This window comes from Rhipicephalus sanguineus, chromosome 1, assembly GCF_013339695.2.
Source record: "Rhipicephalus sanguineus isolate Rsan-2018 chromosome 1, BIME_Rsan_1.4, whole genome shotgun sequence".
Lineage (NCBI taxonomy): Eukaryota > Metazoa > Arthropoda > Arachnida > Ixodida > Ixodidae > Rhipicephalus > Rhipicephalus sanguineus.
Genome location: NC_051176.1, coordinates 333,637,730 through 333,655,764, shown reverse-complemented (window position 1 = coordinate 333,655,764; position 18,035 = coordinate 333,637,730). Strand labels below are relative to the sequence as shown.

At 43.4% G+C, this 18,035-nt stretch overlaps 1 protein-coding gene across 2 annotated transcripts in view; it reads right to left on the bottom strand.

Moving 5' to 3' along the window:
* LOC119379560 (nose resistant to fluoxetine protein 6) overlaps positions 1 to 18,035 on the bottom strand; it is a 188,172-nt gene that overhangs the window by 16,222 nt on the left and 153,915 nt on the right. For both annotated transcript variants that reach the window (XM_037648860.2, XM_037648861.2), the window contains 10 exons: positions 16,853 to 16,940; positions 15,980 to 16,083; positions 14,197 to 14,367; positions 11,648 to 11,741; positions 11,472 to 11,564; positions 8,233 to 8,398; positions 6,945 to 7,024; positions 4,222 to 4,344; positions 2,024 to 2,144; positions 1,216 to 1,402 (listed from right to left, as the gene is read on the bottom strand). In XM_037648860.2, coding sequence (XP_037504788.1) covers positions 1,216 to 1,402; positions 2,024 to 2,144; positions 4,222 to 4,344; positions 6,945 to 7,024; positions 8,233 to 8,398; positions 11,472 to 11,564; positions 11,648 to 11,741; positions 14,197 to 14,367; positions 15,980 to 16,083; positions 16,853 to 16,940 — 1,227 coding nt within the window. The remainder of the gene's footprint in view (positions 1 to 1,215; positions 1,403 to 2,023; positions 2,145 to 4,221; positions 4,345 to 6,944; positions 7,025 to 8,232; positions 8,399 to 11,471; positions 11,565 to 11,647; positions 11,742 to 14,196; positions 14,368 to 15,979; positions 16,084 to 16,852; positions 16,941 to 18,035) is intronic.

Here is an 18,035-nt window from a genome sequence, read left to right as displayed (position 1 = left end):
CTGCCGAAAAACGTTCATTACCATGAACGTTTTTCATTTATCAGTCTGGTCAAGTGTAGCTATTGAAAACATCGCTTATCTCGGTTTCCTGAGTCATTGCTCTATCACAGCTGTGATGTTTTAATGATAACACGTACGCGTGTGTATGTATATATATAATTTGTTTAAGCGTGGTTGGTGCATCAGTATTGAATGTTTTCTAAAATCGTTAGAATTTCTTGTGTTTACCAGAAATAAAAAGAATTAAACAACAATGATGTTTTACCTTACAATTCTGCTCCAAAACTAACTTGCATTGCTCCAAAAGACACATTTTGGTGCTCCAAAGCTGCTCCAAAACAGCATTATTCCTGCTCCCTGAGCTGCTCCAAAACACTCAAGCCTGCTTCCACCCCTGGTTACGTCACGTGACGTCACGCCAGAATTTGTGACGTCATGATGACGTCACAAATTTTTCAGATCTGTGACGTCATTGTGACGTCATATGGTGACGTCACCACATGATGATGATTTTTTGCACCACTCGTCCCCGACGCTGTAGGGCATGAGAGGCCGCCAACGCGGGACACTGACGCCAAGGGTCAAATTTCATGTTTGATGAGGCATATAAAGCTTTCGCCTTAATACTGCACTAATTGGAGATGCCTACCTTAATTTTTTAATACTTTGTGCTTTTTATCTAAAACATCCTGTATAAATACACAAAAGCTACTGTGAATAATGCAAAAACTTCACAAGAACTAGCACAAAATTGTTATTCCACGTTCTATTACATTCTCCATTATAGTGCGCAGAGCCACGTGTTAATCACATTTAGTGCCTCTGGAATTAAATAAATCAATGCATTATTTTGTATGCCAGCTAAGGCTAATAATGTGTTGCTAAATTTTTTTTTAAACCTTTTTTTAAGGTTCTGTATATACAGGGCCCACATTCAAAGCATTTAATCTTTTTTCTGACCTCAGTGATACGCAGTATGTGCATGTACAAATGTACACACCCCATCGTGGCTGCTGCGACATGAATATAATTTTTTGCCATGCGGCATTTTTTTAAAATAACCTTCCAGTGTCTCCTGAAATGTTTCTTCCCAACAAATTCTTGAGGGTGGGCCGTTTCCCTCAGCATTCAGACCTGTGCATTGCAAATGCTCGTATAGATACGCAAGCCTGGTGGATTCCTGGATCCATGTAGGATATGGTTGTAGGTGCTCACTGCATCTGTCGGTGAGGCAGGCGTACACGGTCCAGGCCAGGCCCAGTGCCCAGCCGGTACGGTGCAATGAGGAGTAGATGAGTGTCTCCAGGTCTGAGGCCTCCACATTGCGGTTCCACTTCCACGTGGTGAACAGTGAGAGCGCCATGCACAGTGCCGACGATAGCCACAGTGTCGCCTGCACTACCTGCACACATCATCCATGTTTCCAAGCCTGTCAAAGACAAGCACCTCACCTTTGCTTGTCGAGTGGTTTGGTCAACCTGAAGTTCTATTTTGTTGTTGAGTGCTGGAAACTGCATGCACGAGCCTTCCAGCACACTGTTATTTTATTTGGATTGCCAAATCAAATGGCGGCAGTGCAGTTTTAGCATGAACAAAATAAGTATATTGTAGTAGTACCTTCATTCTTTTACCTACCCATACTCTGTTCACTTATGCTTGACTTAATGTCAGGTAATTACAGAATTTACAACTGGCAAATACGTGTATAAAGCACAAGCAACTCGTTCTCACCTGCAAGTGAGGTGAACACTCTCCATTACCTATATACATTGCTTTGTGCGATATGCAATTTTATGTAGCCTCTACCAGAAGCAGTTTAGAATATTATGCAGAGCTCAAAGAGTGCCGTTTACATTTCATTTGCTGCCGCATATTCAAATCCGACTGCATGTTATGTCATTAGGTCCTCTTCACACACTTTCACAGTTAGAGTGTGCAGTTGTACTGGTGACTTGATTGTATAAATGAGTGTGGATGAGCAAGCCTCCATGGCAAATGCTATAGAGGAGACGTTATGGCTGACCTTTGTGATCCTTGTCGTAGGATACTTGAAGATCAAGAAGGCCGTGCACATCCCAACCGTGAAGGGTCCTGCATGAGTGTAGGGTCGCATCACCACGTCCTGTACCATGGCCATTACACGGCTAGAAAAGAACAAACAAAACGTATTGCAGTGAAGGCCTGTGTACATGTGTTGCTATGAAGCTCTTGGGAAACAGTTATTGAGTTTGACATCCAAGTATGTGCTCATGCTGGTCCTTCCCCCACTTCTGTCAAACAAAAAACAAATTGAGGTATATTCTTTATTGAAAGCATGACACAGGGATAGGTAACAAGATAGCTGATGATCGGCACTTTGATGTGATTGTACACACAGCTGTACATGCAGTGCAATAGCATACTTGGTTATTCGCACAATCATGATCGTTATTGGCTGACTCCAATTGAGGAGTGCCCACCAGGGCCACTTTATCATGAGACTGGCTATAACAGACAAATGTGAAAAGACAGTTACTTAAAGGGGCCCTAAAGTGCCTTATTGAGATCTATAATGACCTCACCATTGGTTTCTTCTTGCCTCACGAATCTCCTGCTGCAAACATTTTTCAACTCCAACCAGTATGAGCAAGTTACAGGTAGTTATTACACACTTTGAGCACTTGCTTTCCGCATTGGCCACCATGAGCATGCTGGATGCCATAAAGGGGGGAATGGCAAGGGGTCGATGCATGACACAAAAGTTACGTTGCTGTGCGTCATGGGCTGGGAACAGTTTCTCTCCATTTTTCTTTGACCATATAGGACCCTATTGATGCTTCAGAAATGAATAATGCAGGAACATGGCGGCACTCCATGGGCAGCCACAGTGCCTACACAATGCAACGCATGGCTTCCCAGGTTGTATGCTGGCATGCCATCCATGAACTCAGCCAATACCTGTAGCGCCCACTTATTCTCACCTGCTACATAGCTTGCCGAGGATAGAGCAATGATTTTTGGATGTCTTTGTGTGGAAATTGTAAATTCCCTACAGTGTACTGTGCAGGTTCACAAGTTCACAAGAGCTTGTCTGCAGGTCGGCAGCATTTTCTGACAATCTTCAAAAAGTGTTGCAGGGCCCTTTTAAGGTCGGCATGGACCAAAAGCTCTTCGAAAGAGTAACTGTAAGTTATGCTGCATTGGTAACCACTCCTGAATACCAGTAACGTCAGTCTTGACCTGAAGTGGAGCATTAATAGGTCGGAAAAACAATCTAAAACCAAGGTGATTGAATTTCCCGTGTTAGTTCGTGATGACGTGACAAGATTTGGACAATGCAATGAGTTGTTTTCTTCCTCAATGGGACAGCATCTTTGGGAGTGTAGTACGTATATTGTTTACATTTTGTCGATAAACAAGGATTACTTTGGAAGGAGCCAAAGGTTCAACTCAGTGAGCTTTAAGAACTTTTCCTGCAGGGGTAAAGACACGGAAAAATAGTACTGGCTGCAGTTAGGGTGCAAAATTTCAGAAAACGGATATATTTTTCTTCATTTCCTGCTATAATACCCAGAAATTGAGCTAAAAAAGTACTTCACAATATTAAATTAACTTAGTTGCTCATAATTTAAAAGTACGTTGGAGTGCAATACCTGCAGAATGACCATTATATAGCTTTAGGTCGCATACATTAACTGCCACTGTACTTCGTCAACCACTGGACCCTACATGTTTTACATCTTCCAAGTGGATTTTTTTTCTTTTTTTTAATTGTCTGAAGCATATAGCGCAATTTGATCTATTCAGGCAGATTACCTGAAGCTATGGACATTACTGGCATGACAAAGTGCAATTTACAGGTAGCTGATTATAAGTATTCACAATTAGTTTGTTAATTTATCACAGCACATATGTGTTTGAATTTTGAAATATGTAAAATTTGGGAGTATTGAAGCAATGTTTGCATTGCAGAAATTGTAAAACTATCATGCCACATTCGAGATATTTATTCTCATAATTTGCTGACAAATGTATTGGCATTCCAATTAAGAATATTCCATACAGTGCTTGGTGCACACTTTTGGGTAACATAGCTGGAATGCCAATGAAATGCACTTTATAGCCAGACATCCTGAAACAAGACTCATATGTATATATGTATGCGCATGCACGCATGCACGCCCCCCACCCCCCTCCCCACACACACTCGTAGTCGTCAATGTAACAAAGGTGAATCCTCACCTTCGCTCAGCATACAAGGGCAGCATCGTTGGTGGGTAACCGGACAATGTTGTTTGCACTCCTATGATGACACCGAAGATTATTATAGCAGCAAATGCAGCCATGCCACCAAACGCTGGTCTTCTGTTAGGAGTAATGAACAAGAGGAAGCGAACATGAGAGGCCTGATTTTTGTTAGCCTATTGACACGTGTGCATTAGTTATGCTTTTTGTGATTGTTTTTCACCGGCAAACAGGTGCTACAAATTCATCTCTCAGTGCAAGGCGTGCCTTGCTATATAAACTTTCTTGAATGTTGTCGCTGGTTCTATGACAACAGAATTCCTGTCTTAGACTTAGCGCTACATGAGTGGTAGTCTATATTATGGAATGTACATGAGCTCCTGTGATTATGGTGGTATGCCCTACATTCCAGCTGATGAATCTGATATCAAGATCAGATTTTCAACGACTATGCTTGTTGCTGTCATGCTTCGGCTGTTTGTTTTGTGGGGCACAGGATTGTCTTGTAAAGAAATTTGTCTTTCTTTAACTAGCACTTTGGCTGCTCTATTCTCCGCCATCACGACAACATGACATTATGATGTTAATATATATACAAGGATGGAAAAGAGAAGGAAAGACTGGGTAGTTCGCTAGTGTATTTACCTGCTGGCCACTCTACGCTGTAGATAGGGGTGAAAAGAATGAAAGGTGATAGATGGAGAGAAGGTTTAAAAAAACAGAAGCACACAATTCATAAATCGGCCCGTGCACTACTCTAGTTGGAGCATCATGCATCTACTCTCACAGGCAGACCCCATGACTTTCTCGCGAGAAATTTCATGACATGGTTGACCATGGTCGGCCTCTTTTTCAGATAGGAGACAAGAGGAGTTTAGGAGAGGTCATGATCCTTCAGTATTCCTAGAAAGCAATGAGTCTTCTCTGAGGTGATTGCCCATCTATTATGTTTAATGACATGCAGTCTCATTCTTTTGCACATGAAAGCACCATAGAGCACTTCTCAGAGGATGTCTCTAACTCTTATGTCGCAGATATTTTGACGTCAGTGTGGCTGCTTTTCGGAGCCTGGCATACACTTGGGGACATCTCGCTCCTGAGGCCTAAATGCAGATGCAAGATGCATAGATTGACACATGAACAGATGTTGGAAGGGAATCAGCCATGCCAATGGGTGTGAGGTAAACTGTGTAAAGCTCAAGACTTGCGGTACTCCTCAGTAGGTATATGTTAAGATGTCGTGCCATCCTCTGTTTGCACAAAGAATGACTTATCCGTCAGGTAGCATAATATCTATTGAAAGATACAGCCACACGGTCAGACATCACCTAAGACCTCAAAGATGGCTTGATGCAGCTTAATCCATTGAAAGGCATGGCCAACTAGGCCGACATTTCTTAAGACCTCAAGGATGGCTTGGTGAGTAAAGTTGCTGTAATTAAGCATCCTTAATTGACATCCAGGAACAATACAGCAGTCAGTCTCTTTTTCATGATGAAAAGACGAAATGAGGTCAATGACGATGACAGATGTGCTAAGAAACAAAAGTGCACAGAGCACTTTCTGCAGGTCGGAATCGAACGAACATTTTTCGCATTACATTTCAATACCCTACCTGCTGCGGCGCTGTTTTCCCATCCACTTCCTTAAGCATTTGTGTACATGTACTCGATATAGCCCATGGAATGATAAGTCAGGCCACGACTCATGGCCGTAGATGTAGAACATCACTTCAAGTGCAGGCACCACTCAGTAGGTGAACTTGGGACAATGCAAGTGACCAATAAACCATTTATATGCAATACTTGAAGGCATCAAAGTTGCTGGAGTGAAGACCCTTGTTTAGTAGAAGTTGATCAGTAAGGGTATGTTAATAAGATAACAAAATGTTATACCATAAATGCCAAGTTCTACTGATCGAAGCAGAAATGCCAGTGGTTTCATCATGATTGTGCATCTTAAAGGGGCTCTGCAACACTTTTTCAGCATGGTCGGAAAACGCTGCCAATCGGTAGTCGAGGCTCCTGAGAACACGCGAGCCAAACGTTATAGTGCAGCACGTGGCTGGGAATTGACAATTAATTCTCAAAGTCAGCTAGAAATTGTTCCCTCTTCTTTCAAAAAATGATGCCATAAACTCAAATGTCCGTTCCATAAACCCAAGGTCCACGGCCATTGGCTGATTTGAGCATTGTGAGCTGCAGTTACTGTGGCCGCCGTGGGAAGCTGCCACGTGCCCACATGCGTGTAGCTATGACTGAAAGTAAGCTGCGCATTCGAAAAAAAGAAAGAAAGTGCTCAAGGTTAGGACGCGCGCTGACAAAGGGGCGCATCTTCTTGCCCCCTTGTCATCTCCCTCCCTGCATAGCTTTCAGCGTGCTCATTAGTACGAAAGGAGAGAGAAAGTGCTTGAAAGCGTGCAACAAATCTCGGTAACTCCACTCGTACTTGACGAATTCTAAAAAATTTCACGGCAGTCGATTCGTGAGGCAGTAAGCTCTTGTAAGGAAACCATTTGACGATTAGTACTTGGAGAAGTGTTGCAGGGCCCCTTTAACATCTAATGTACCATGAACTTAATATCTAAATGAACAAAATTAGTATAGAGGGGCCACTAAGTTGGCAAAACAAGCTACTAAACGGGAAATTGCGATCCTCTACAATGATAAAAGCTGAGAGTTTAGTTTCATGAAGCTTTATCAAACAGTGCTACAGCTTACCTCATCAAAAGAAAGACGATCAAGAAGAGAGCACAATGGAGCTGCCAGTCCGCACTGACATACCACAAGCTTGGCAGACACTGAAAATAAAGTCAGTGAAGGAATGAGTTGTTGCTGGCTGCAGGGTTGAGATGTTGTGCTTGCTGTTCTTACAATATGTCAAACTAAGATGTAAATATGCAATTATAGAACACCATCAAAGTGGTTGCACTTTCTACTTGAAATCACTTGCAGTGGAATTTTGAAGTTCATTGAGAAATTGATTATTCCTGTTTTAATAACAAGTTCGCTCGAAGGCAGTTCGAATTATCGTGTATATTTATCACCGTCATGCATGAATGCAAAGTTTGGTGATAGGAAGCTTTAGCTTGTGGCCAGCCTCAATTTCCCTATTCAAATATGTAAAAGGCAGAAATGATATGTATATGTATATGCATAATTTACAGCTACTGTAGCAACTTTCTTTTTTTTTTTGTATTGCTGTCTACCTTAATTTCCAGAGCAATGGTCAAACGTTTTCAGCAGATCTGTCTGAGGGCGAAAATTGGCAGTGAATATGCAGACAGTGTCAGTAGTTTACAGGATGTGGGACCTTGGAAAAGCAGTATACCTAGTTAGCCAGCCAATTATCAGCTATGATTGAGGTTAAGCAGTGCACCAGAATACAGAAAACACAGCTTGGACTCTCTCATGAAGTATATACGGAAGAGACAGCTGCTTATGCACGTTTAATAAGATCCCTTTGCCTTCCTCCCCATGTGGTAACGGTCCAAAGGAGGTGAGAAGCTTACCCGTGCATGTGAAATAAAACATTTTTACTACCACCATAGGTTGGGTATGCAGATAGTGTGTATTTCGAACATGCTATATTATGTGTGCTAGTGCATGCACCCAATATAATAATGCACTGTTTTAGCAATGGCAAGCTATATCTGGGTCGATGGATATCCGACTTTTATTTTACAGAACCCGCATCTCGTAAGCTTTTGTCCTTGCTTATGACTGTATACTGTATTGCAGAACAATTTAGGCCAGTCGCCGTTCCATTGCCGACAACTACATGCTGACCAACGGAGCATGGGCACATGTGTAGTGCAACACCAGCGCAACTTATATCCGTGCTTTTTTTTTGTGTGTCTCAGAAATGCCATTGGATTGAAAATGCTATTAGGGTTTGGCAAGGTGCTTGTCCAAAAAGATTGCCATTTTTGCATCATACACTTCATACCCTTCAAAGCATCTACCGTGCAATGCTTCAATACCTGATTGGTAACCTTTTTATGCTCACCATGCGCTCAGAGTGGACAAAGTTGTTCACGTTGAGCAGCACAGCCCACCAGTTGCGGCGGCAGGCAGCTACTTCAGGCAAGATCTTCTCCTTCCAGATAGGTCCGGAGCCAAGCAGAGGCACCAGAGTGAAGAAGCACAACAGCACCAAGCAGCCAGGGGTCAGTCTGATGAAAATGTGTGCAACAGCCAAGGAACGGAGAGAGCCTCTGTAGGGGTTTACTAGGACACTTTTTGTAAGCAACGTTAGTGCATGTTCGCCCTGGTAATAATGAATACTGAGATGGTAAGGATGTACATAATGTTTATTGTTGTTCTCTGTTATGCCTTTGTTTTTATTAATGTGTGCACTGCAAATTCTGTTTCATTTTGTACTTACCTACATATTCTAGAGTAGTGGTTAATTTATTTTGCAATTTATATATTCTGATGGTCAATCCTCAATCTATAGTGGGTATGAGTCACTGCAACATGAGCCTCTACATCTATGAGTACCTGCCTGTGTCGTCCTACTGTCTTTGTCTACTTACACTGTGCTAAATCTTTCAAGCCTAGCCTTTTAAGGGTCACCTTTCAGAGTTTGCATTGATCAAAATTTAAGCTTAAACTATAAGTCTTTTGGTGGCTAATAGGTCCGCTATTATTTCAAGAAATGCACGAAAGATACTGGTCGCTACTAGTAGTTGCATAGTAGGTCAACTTGTTATTGACACTGTTATGAAATCAATAAGCTCTTGCCATTGTGGAACTTGTTATTGACACCGTTAAGAAATCAATAAGTTCTTGCCATTATGGCAATAAACTTGTGCATGAATAAAAACAAATCACTGGTGGAGTTGGAGTATGCACTGGTACATACAGTCTTTATGCTGACAGAGACAATATGTAGCATAAGATGGTGCTACAAAAGCAAGTCTCCTGCAGAGCTTTACACAAGTTATAGGCTGGCACCAGTACAGAGTAAGCCTGCTAAAGTAACAGCACCAGTATGACAAATACTGACGTATAAACCAAACGTGTGCAATATCTCGAATGATTGACTGTTACTTGGATATGAAATGGCAAGTATTGCATTGCCTGCTTCTAGAAAAGTGAGAAAATGTTTATTGATCAAACAATAATAATATAAGGTTAAATGGATGCATGGGACCACTAAATAAGCTTTCCTATGCGTGTGTCTGTGTGTAGCAGATTTTAGGAGCAGGAGTTTTGGCCATTGACAAGGGCCAAAAAATACAACCAAGGAAAGCTAAGGCAAATCATAAAAACATTAATGTCGACCAACCATCAGGAGACCAGCTCTTCCACAATTTTCTAGGTGTTCCTCTGTTTGTACTATATTACATAATTTCTAGAGCTGTGCGAATAGCAAAATTTTGGGTGCGAAGCGAATTCGAATAATAAAGATTGAGTGCGAATCGAATCGAATAATTTCATTTCTCAAACATTTTTCGAATAATTCGAAGTGAAATTACAGAAAAAGTTGTAGAGAATCCCTAAGTATGTTCTTGTGAGATAGCAACATGAAAGTGTTTCTTTTCGCTAGGTTGATGAAGCACTGGTGGGGTCATATTTCATAGTTGCCTTTCTTATCAAGAATGAGGCAATGTAGAGGCCGAATTGTATTTAGGTACATGATTTGGTGCAACCAAAGTGTTGCCGACAACACTTTACACATGATAGGCAGAGATGCCATTTCCTCAGCCTCTCCTTTTTCTTTCAACTTCTGTGGAAGGCCAACTGATATAGCAGACAAGGGTGTGCTCTCTTGAAGTCCGGAGTTCCAAATCTGCCTCGTAGACGTCGATATATAAGAACATCTGAAATTTTGGATGCTAAAAGGGCTTCGGCGTCCAATTTTTTCGGACTTCCTGCCCAAATTTCAGGTCCGAAACAGCATTAATTGAGCCCCCACTCTGCCACATCTTTCATCTCCATATGGAACCAGCGTTTTCTTTAGTTAATACATTTGCGACCGTAGCGGAGCTTGAAAGGCAGCTTTGCCGCAATACGGGGGTGTGATGAGGTGAAGCATATTGAAAATATAGGGACCACTTCCAAACGGACGTCGACTGTCTCTTGGCTAAGTTCGACCGTAACGGAGCTTGAAAGGCAGCTTTGCCGCAATACGGGGGTGTGATGAAGTGAAGCATATTGAAAATCTAGGGACCACTTCCAATCGGACTTTGTCTCTTGCCTAAGTTCGACCGTAACGGAGCTTGAAAGGCAGCTTTGCCGCAATACGAGAGTGTTGTGAGGTGAAGCATATTGAAAATCTTAAGGGGTCACTTTCAATTGAACGTTGACTGCATTTGTCTTTGGGAAGTTCGAATAGTTCGAATAGTAAAATTTCAGTGCGAATCGAATCGAATAGCAAACACTATTCGAAAAATATTCGAAATTTCGAATATTCGCACACCCCTAATAATTTCTCATTTAACTCTTAAATGTTTCTTGTCACTTCCTGTCTCATGCTTCAAATCTGAGGTAGAGGATGCATGGCCCTGAAGTATATCGCAGGTCAGTAGTCTAACCTTATCTACACGTGCAGGTGTCATGGGTTTGTATGTTGCCTAGTCCCCTTCATTCTGGAAGGTATGTTGTGCATTAACTGCCATCTTTTGAAATGGGGTCAGCAGTAACTTCCCTCACTACACGTAAAAAGAAAAGCAAAAGCACCCAACACAAATACACAGTTACGTATCAATATAATGGCATAATATTGCTTTCAATTAGGAAGATTGCAGTCAAGCATTTAAGAGCAGGAACTTTTCTAGAATAAGGGCCCTGATAGCAGCTATTCATTCTGACTTCATACTACATTTTAATGACTCAGACGGATGTATTTAGGGATAAACCAAAGCTCAGATGTTTTAGCTGGGAACTAAAACTGGGACAGAGGCTCTTGTAGATGAAACGCACAAAAATGGTAAAAATTAGAGCAACGTGGCCACCATTGATTCTACGCTTTTCTTTATGAGCCATGCCTCCTGCTGGGGTGGTCGTGATAGTCACGTCATTTGCAAGAGCCAGTTGCCACAATCCAAGCGGCTAGGTGAAAGACTTAAAATATACCGCGAATGTTACTCGATACTATCAATACTACCTTATGTTTAGCATGTGGGAAGCACTTTATTAGCCTCTTATAGTTTGGCTGCCTTAAATTTTCCACTGTCTTTGAATACACACAGAAACTATATACACCGCTCATGTGATTAAGCATTACAAGGTCGAGCTCACCTCAGGTACCTGTAGAGGAAGATGCCGAAAGTCTGCTTCTTCACGTTTTTCTTGTCGATATTCCTTATCACATTCATTGCTAAGAGGAGGCCACTGCACAGCACAAAACATCGGCACGTTGGCAAAGAGTGCAGTAGGAGATTATGGAGACTTGAGCAACTTAGTTTTGCAAGTACCTCAGAAAGAAAAAAGTGTCCACGGCTAGGAGGCCATTGACGATGACTTGGAAGAAAAGTGACTCCACAGCAGGTATGAGAAATTTGAGGCCTCCTATCAAACAGACAGACAAAAGTGACATACAATTAATGGAAAATTTTCACTCCAACCAGTGATGTTCTACCATGAGAAAACTCACAAAAAGGCTCGCAGTAGTATATTGAGCACCTCGCATTTACAATGATTGTAAAAAGCGTATATGTATCTGCTTGCATTTGCATGTATGAAACAACTGCATAGGAAGGGCCGCAACATGCTGCACAGCACAACTATGGCATAACAGTGTAGATGCATGGTAGACAGCTAAACACATTTCAGCTGAGCTCACTTATACAAGCCGATAAAAGTCGAAATAAATCCAAATAAAGCAATGTAGGCACAGTGTTCTTATTCTGTTTATTTTAGTTCAATTTCATTGCACCTTGCATGCGGTGCACTGTGGAATCGAAATTAGAGCATGCTAGAGAGTGCACCGTCATCGCGCACGCGGAGGAGGTGAGAGACTCTGAGCATGCCTAGGCCAGAGAAGGGGGCTAGAGCATGCACCTCTTTTTTGGTCAGCCCGGCAAGGGGAGGTCACAGTCGTAAAATGCGGTGCCCTCTGCACTACGAACGTCGTAAAGCGCCGAGGATGCTGGCAGTTTCGTGCAGCTGTCTCCGCTGACACTCCTGGACTCGTGTAATCTCACAGAAGCAAGAAGCGACTCAATACATTTACTCAATTATGTCTGCGCTTTTCATTACGCCACTGTTTCCGCTCATCGACTTAGATGTGTTCGTGTAGGCCTATGCGCACACAACGAAGCTCGTTAAATTAATTAAAATGCAAATAATTGCTGCAAATGGAAATGGCCAATAAACCTACAAACCTTTTTATGGCTGTTAGATTCACTGCTTTCACTATCAGTGCTTCTCCTTTCGGACCAAAATGACTTTTTGGAAATTATATGCGTGCTTTCTCAGATGGTATATTGAATGACAGAGCCTTCATTTCCTTTTCTTAATGTTTTTATGTTTCAAAAGAATGTTTAGTGCTATGTTTCTGCTTGTCATGAGATTATTCCTCATGCAAGAGTATCGTTTTCTCTCTTAGATTTCTTTTTGTATGCGATATCTGCATGAAGGGACACCTCCTTGAGGCAATATTGTGCTGTATTTTCAGTCATACTGATATGCCTCGGCATGCTTTATTTATGGCTGTGCATTTTCTGTGCTGGCAGACAAGCAACTATAGTGGGTTAGAAGTGAACTAATGAGGGAGAAGCTGTACTGTCATACATTCCAGCTATGCTGCTCTGGAAGCATTTAGAAAATATAGTATATGACCCAATCTTGCTAAGTATGGCGATGTCCTAATCACATTAATGAATATCCATGTTACATGCCAATACGAATATTGTTACGATATCAGCTGTGACTCTAATAAGGAAAAAAAAATCCTAATTTCAACTAATGTTGCAACGAAATTGATAATGGGAATGCACGCGAAAATACTTTTTTTTCTGTTAAGCAGTATTCATATGAATGAGCAGTGATTATGTGCCATATCTGGGCATTTACCATATGAAATTTTAAGATTTATAATTGTAAGGACTGTGATGATGCCTTCCTTTCTCAAGTCTTCTGCCAAAGTGTCACTGCTACTGACATTTTTCAGTTACATAGAGGTTATATGAAAATGAATGTGGTGTACATACTCTTCTTTCTTTTATTGCGTTAGCAGTTATATGGACAATCGAGCGCATTTTTGTCGTCGCCGTTGCCGTCATGTTCCGTCGCCGTCATGCTCCGTATAAAGTCCAAATCGATAACATCGCCCTGGGCGTCGTATGTTATTGTGCGAGCGAAACTTGCGAAGGCTACAAACGGACGCGGTTCAACCAGAGACGAAACGTGGCGGCTGGCTCCGTCGGGCGAAGGAGCAAAAGGGTGCCGGTGTGGGGCTGCGTCGCTCAGGCAGCTACTGCGAACTTTGATAAAAAGGGCGCGGTTGCGCCCGCTGGTACGCGCGCTATCTCGACTGAGATCAGTAGACGGCTCATAACCTTGTAAGTGCTGTGTTCTCACCGCTTACTTCGCAGTGAAGCGACAGACAGCACGAAAACCGCTTCGCTCGCTGGAGCGGCCGTATTCCCTTAAACGCCAGATGAGTTAGCGGCTAGACTTCTCAGAATATTTCAATTTCTTGGTATCGCATTCATTGCTTAGCCCTTGCTCTGAAACTGACTTTTTTGGTGCTTCGCTGTTTCGTTTGCCCAGCGTCGACCTGTAGTCTGCGACGCCCAAAAGGCGCCAACCCCTAGTTTAAATCCGTATCTCTATATGGAAGAAACAGGTTCATCATTGTCTCAGTGAAAGCTCATCCTAACGCGTTATTGTGTTCCAAAAGCTCTCGCACCTGGTGTTTGGCATCAGTGTGCACGATAGGCGATCAGTTCGCTTTTTCTTGACGCCAATGATCACGCAGCGACAGAAGCTCTTTCTGCGTCCTAGGTTCGGTTGTACCTACGCACTGCTTGGAATTCGACGTTGAGGTACGTCTGCGACAGCACCACCCAGAACATGGTGATGACGCGGATGCCGTGCAGGCACTGCATGGCCGAAGGCACGTCCTCAGTTGTCAGGAGTTGCTTCAGGTTGCGGAAGATGCCGAATGTGGCCAGCACACTCTTGTCCGCTTCTGAATTTGCGAGAAAAAGAAAACAAAAGAACTTCGGTTACAGGAACAAGTCGAAACTGACTGCAAAGGTGCAATCATAGTGTTGTAAATTTTCCGGCTGACGTAGGGATGTACGACGCGTTCAACGTGAAGCTTTCCATTCGACACAAAATGAACGCAGTAAATACTTCGCAGAACACACACAGAGGTAGATGAGAATTCTCTGTGCTTTGAGGCTGTGTCCTGCAGGAACACGTGCATTAAATAGGTCACGTGGCGTGGAGCGATATATTTCACGCGGCTAGGCTTCATACTCCAATCGACGCGTTGTGGTTTGTCTGATCACTGGTAATAATAAATCACGTGCATTGTATAAGGTGCGCGTGTAGCCCACAGCTCTTTGTGCATACACTCGAACGACTGCAGTGATTAACCGCTACTGGTGCGTGAGGCGTACATAATTAAAACGTACAACATTAATCAACACAGGTAGGTTTCCCGAATCGACGACGACTTCTGAGGTTAGCATACGCGTGCCAGTTAGCAGTAACCGATCTAAACAAGCTGTCGAAATTATGTAAACTAGATCGGTGCAGCAGTATTGTCTGTTTGGCCCACAAAGACACACCGAGGCTTGTTTGAAAGCGTTCGCCCTTTGCATCGTACAACATAAACGAGCCCGAGTGATCTGCGGCGCACTACAGAAACGCGAGCTTCAATTTTAGGTTTCCATACTTAAAGGGGCCCTGCAACACTTTTCCCGGTCATCATCGAATATGGCTTCATTAAAGGAGTTTATTGCCTCACGAATCGACTCTGCAAAAAATTTTAGAATCCGTCAAGTGCGAGCGGAGTTGCGGGATTTGTCGCACGCTTAAGCGCTTTCTCTCTGCTCTCATCCAGACGAGCGCGCTGGAAGCTAAGCAGGGAGGGATGGCACGGGGTAAAAAGTTACGTCACGCGCGCGTCATGACCTTGAGCACTCTTTTTGCTTCGAACGTGCGGCGTACTTTCAGTGTTATCGAGTGCGGGCGCGTGGCGCCATCTCGCGGCGGCCGCGGTAACTATGCACCTCACGATGCTCAAATCAGGCTGATGGCCGTGGAGTTTGGGTTTATGGCGCTGTCACTTGGGTTTGTGGCATCATTTGTCGAGAGAAGAACGAGCGATTTCTAGCTGACCTTGATAATGAATTATAAATTCCAGGCTGCGTCCTGCGCTATCATGTTTGGCTCGCGTGTTCTCGGGAGTCTCGACTAGCGATCGGCAGCGTTTTCTGACCACGCTGAAAAAATGTTGCAGCGCCCCTTTAAATACAATGTCCGCGGCAGAGTCTGCCCCCAGATCAAAACAAGAACACCGAAAACTCTTTATGACCGGGCATGCCTGGCAATAGGGTGGGGTGAACATGCCACTGGCATGGTCACTCCACTGAAGAAAACCATCATTATCATCATCAGTGGGCGTAACACAAGTCCGCAGCGTCCTGCAGTGGGGGAAAAGCGCGAATACACAATGAAGCAGCCTCGAAGCGTTTATATGTAAAATGCTTCGTCTTTCCTGGCTAATCAGAGTAGGTTGCATCATCTATCAACTATAGCGCAAGTCTCTATTAATTCGATGGATGTCGTACTTCTCCTGAATGATTCGCAGAAACTTGGCCTCTGGATGATGTTGAGGACAATCTCGAGCAACGTTCCGAGGAGAAGGACGGTGCCCAAGAGGCCGAACATGCATCTGAAAAGAACGAAAACGGGATGATGCGGCTGAGTAAGAGGAATAGCAATAATGTCCACGCAAGTGAGATACCTTTTTAGGCAATGTTATAGTTCGGCGCCGTTCAGGCGTGCGGCCCGCCTTGCTGCTTCGAGCGCAGAACTTGGCGCCCGTTTGATATATTCGGCTTCTTAACTCTGTGACGAAAACGCGAAGACTATAGGCTCTGAAGATTTAATGTCGGAGCATTCGCCGTAAAAGGCTGCTTGAGAGGCTGCGTGAAAGCTCTTATTAACCTTTTAAATGACGCAGTCGCCTGCTCAATGCTTTCGTCCCCCCCCCCCCCCTTTTCTTTCTTTTCTGGCGGAACTACAATTGATTGATTCTGCGTCGGGGAATTGCGGCACCTGCAAATGCGTGATCCTTTTCACCGCGTTGCGCTTCGGTAGCCGTGGTTGCGCATCGACGAACGGATATCCAAATTGCGCGAAATGCCGCCAGGTACACTCGCGTCGTCTGATGAGCTATTTGAACGCTATTATTTAGAGAAAGAAAGAAGTTACTACACGTTTTCCAGCCCTACAGTTCTTCAACAAGGGCTTCGAGGACATTTGCAACAAGTTTAGACGGGGTAATGAAATTAATTGATACAGATCACGCACGTATTCGATTCTCGCTGTTACAAGTCATGCATTTTCCAGGCAGCGCTAAAAGACTTGTGGAACTCGAAAAAAAAAAAAACACGCAAAAGACAAGAAAACAGAGGAGATCTGTTGGGCGGTGTGCTTACATGGCTACCAACTGTTCTTCCGTGAGAGTGACGATGCTCTTCGTTTCGCACTCTGCGACGCTCACGCCAAGCTTGAGGTTAGCCACCGCTGCTCGTTTCCATGAAAAAGAGAGCAACAAAAACAGCAACAAAACGCAATGGGCACTGCAGCTTCAACCAGAGTTGATGACACTTCGCAAACGCGTGCGTTTTCTGCGGTGATGTTATGAGAGAATGCACAACGACAGGACGTGGAAGGAAGCTGTTCATGAGATCAAAGAAAGGTCGGCCACTAGCGCTGCGGCGCAAGCTTACAAATTAAATTACTGGTTGGTTTGCCGAGAAAGTGTACGGCGAAGCATAACAATGCTGCTGCTATATTTAACATACCCAAATAGATATTTAGGCTCTACAATGGAAGTTAGTGCACGCTGATGTCACTTTATGTGACAACATGCAGTGAATGGTAACCTTGTTTTTCTGTGCGGTAACGTTATTTGTTTCGTACATTACAGTAATCTCGTAACAAATGTGGTCAGTAAAAACAGAGTATGCGGCGCATACCCTTCTCTTCCGATATCCCATTATTGCAGGAATCTTTCGACATCAACGTGTTCTACTTTTGGAGTGTAACAGTATAGAGCGTTTGCGCAGCGGACACAATGAACATCACTTTAATTATACTGCTATTGCTTCAAGTGCAAGTTCACCGACCCTCCCGAGAACAGGTTCTACTGAAGTGTGCAGTAGCTTTGTTCAACACGCAAACTACAGCTACTCTAAGATGACATGATGCTAACTCTGCAAATGACCGAGTAATTACTTTTTCAGCGTGTATCTTCCCACGCATGCATCGACCAAAGAATCTCTTTCTTCGCGATTTATTAGTGGATATATATGATTTTTCTTGGCACTGATTTGTCTGTGCAGCTGCACGCGGTTGCTGACTTTCGCGATCCACTTTTCTGCTGAAACGTGTACGGGAAAACCAATCCGCAGCCTGTTTATTAAAAAAAAAATGCAACCCTGTAAAGATATCATAGGTTCCCTAAGGGGCATCCCTATACCGAAGGATGGGGGGAAAAAAAACAAAGACCCTCGAAGCTGACCTTGAGCGAACTGGACTCCCGGCAGGTTTATGGCGGCAACATCCGGTCGCCGCCTTTGCCGCACTTTTGGACCACCTACTCCACGCTGGCATCGC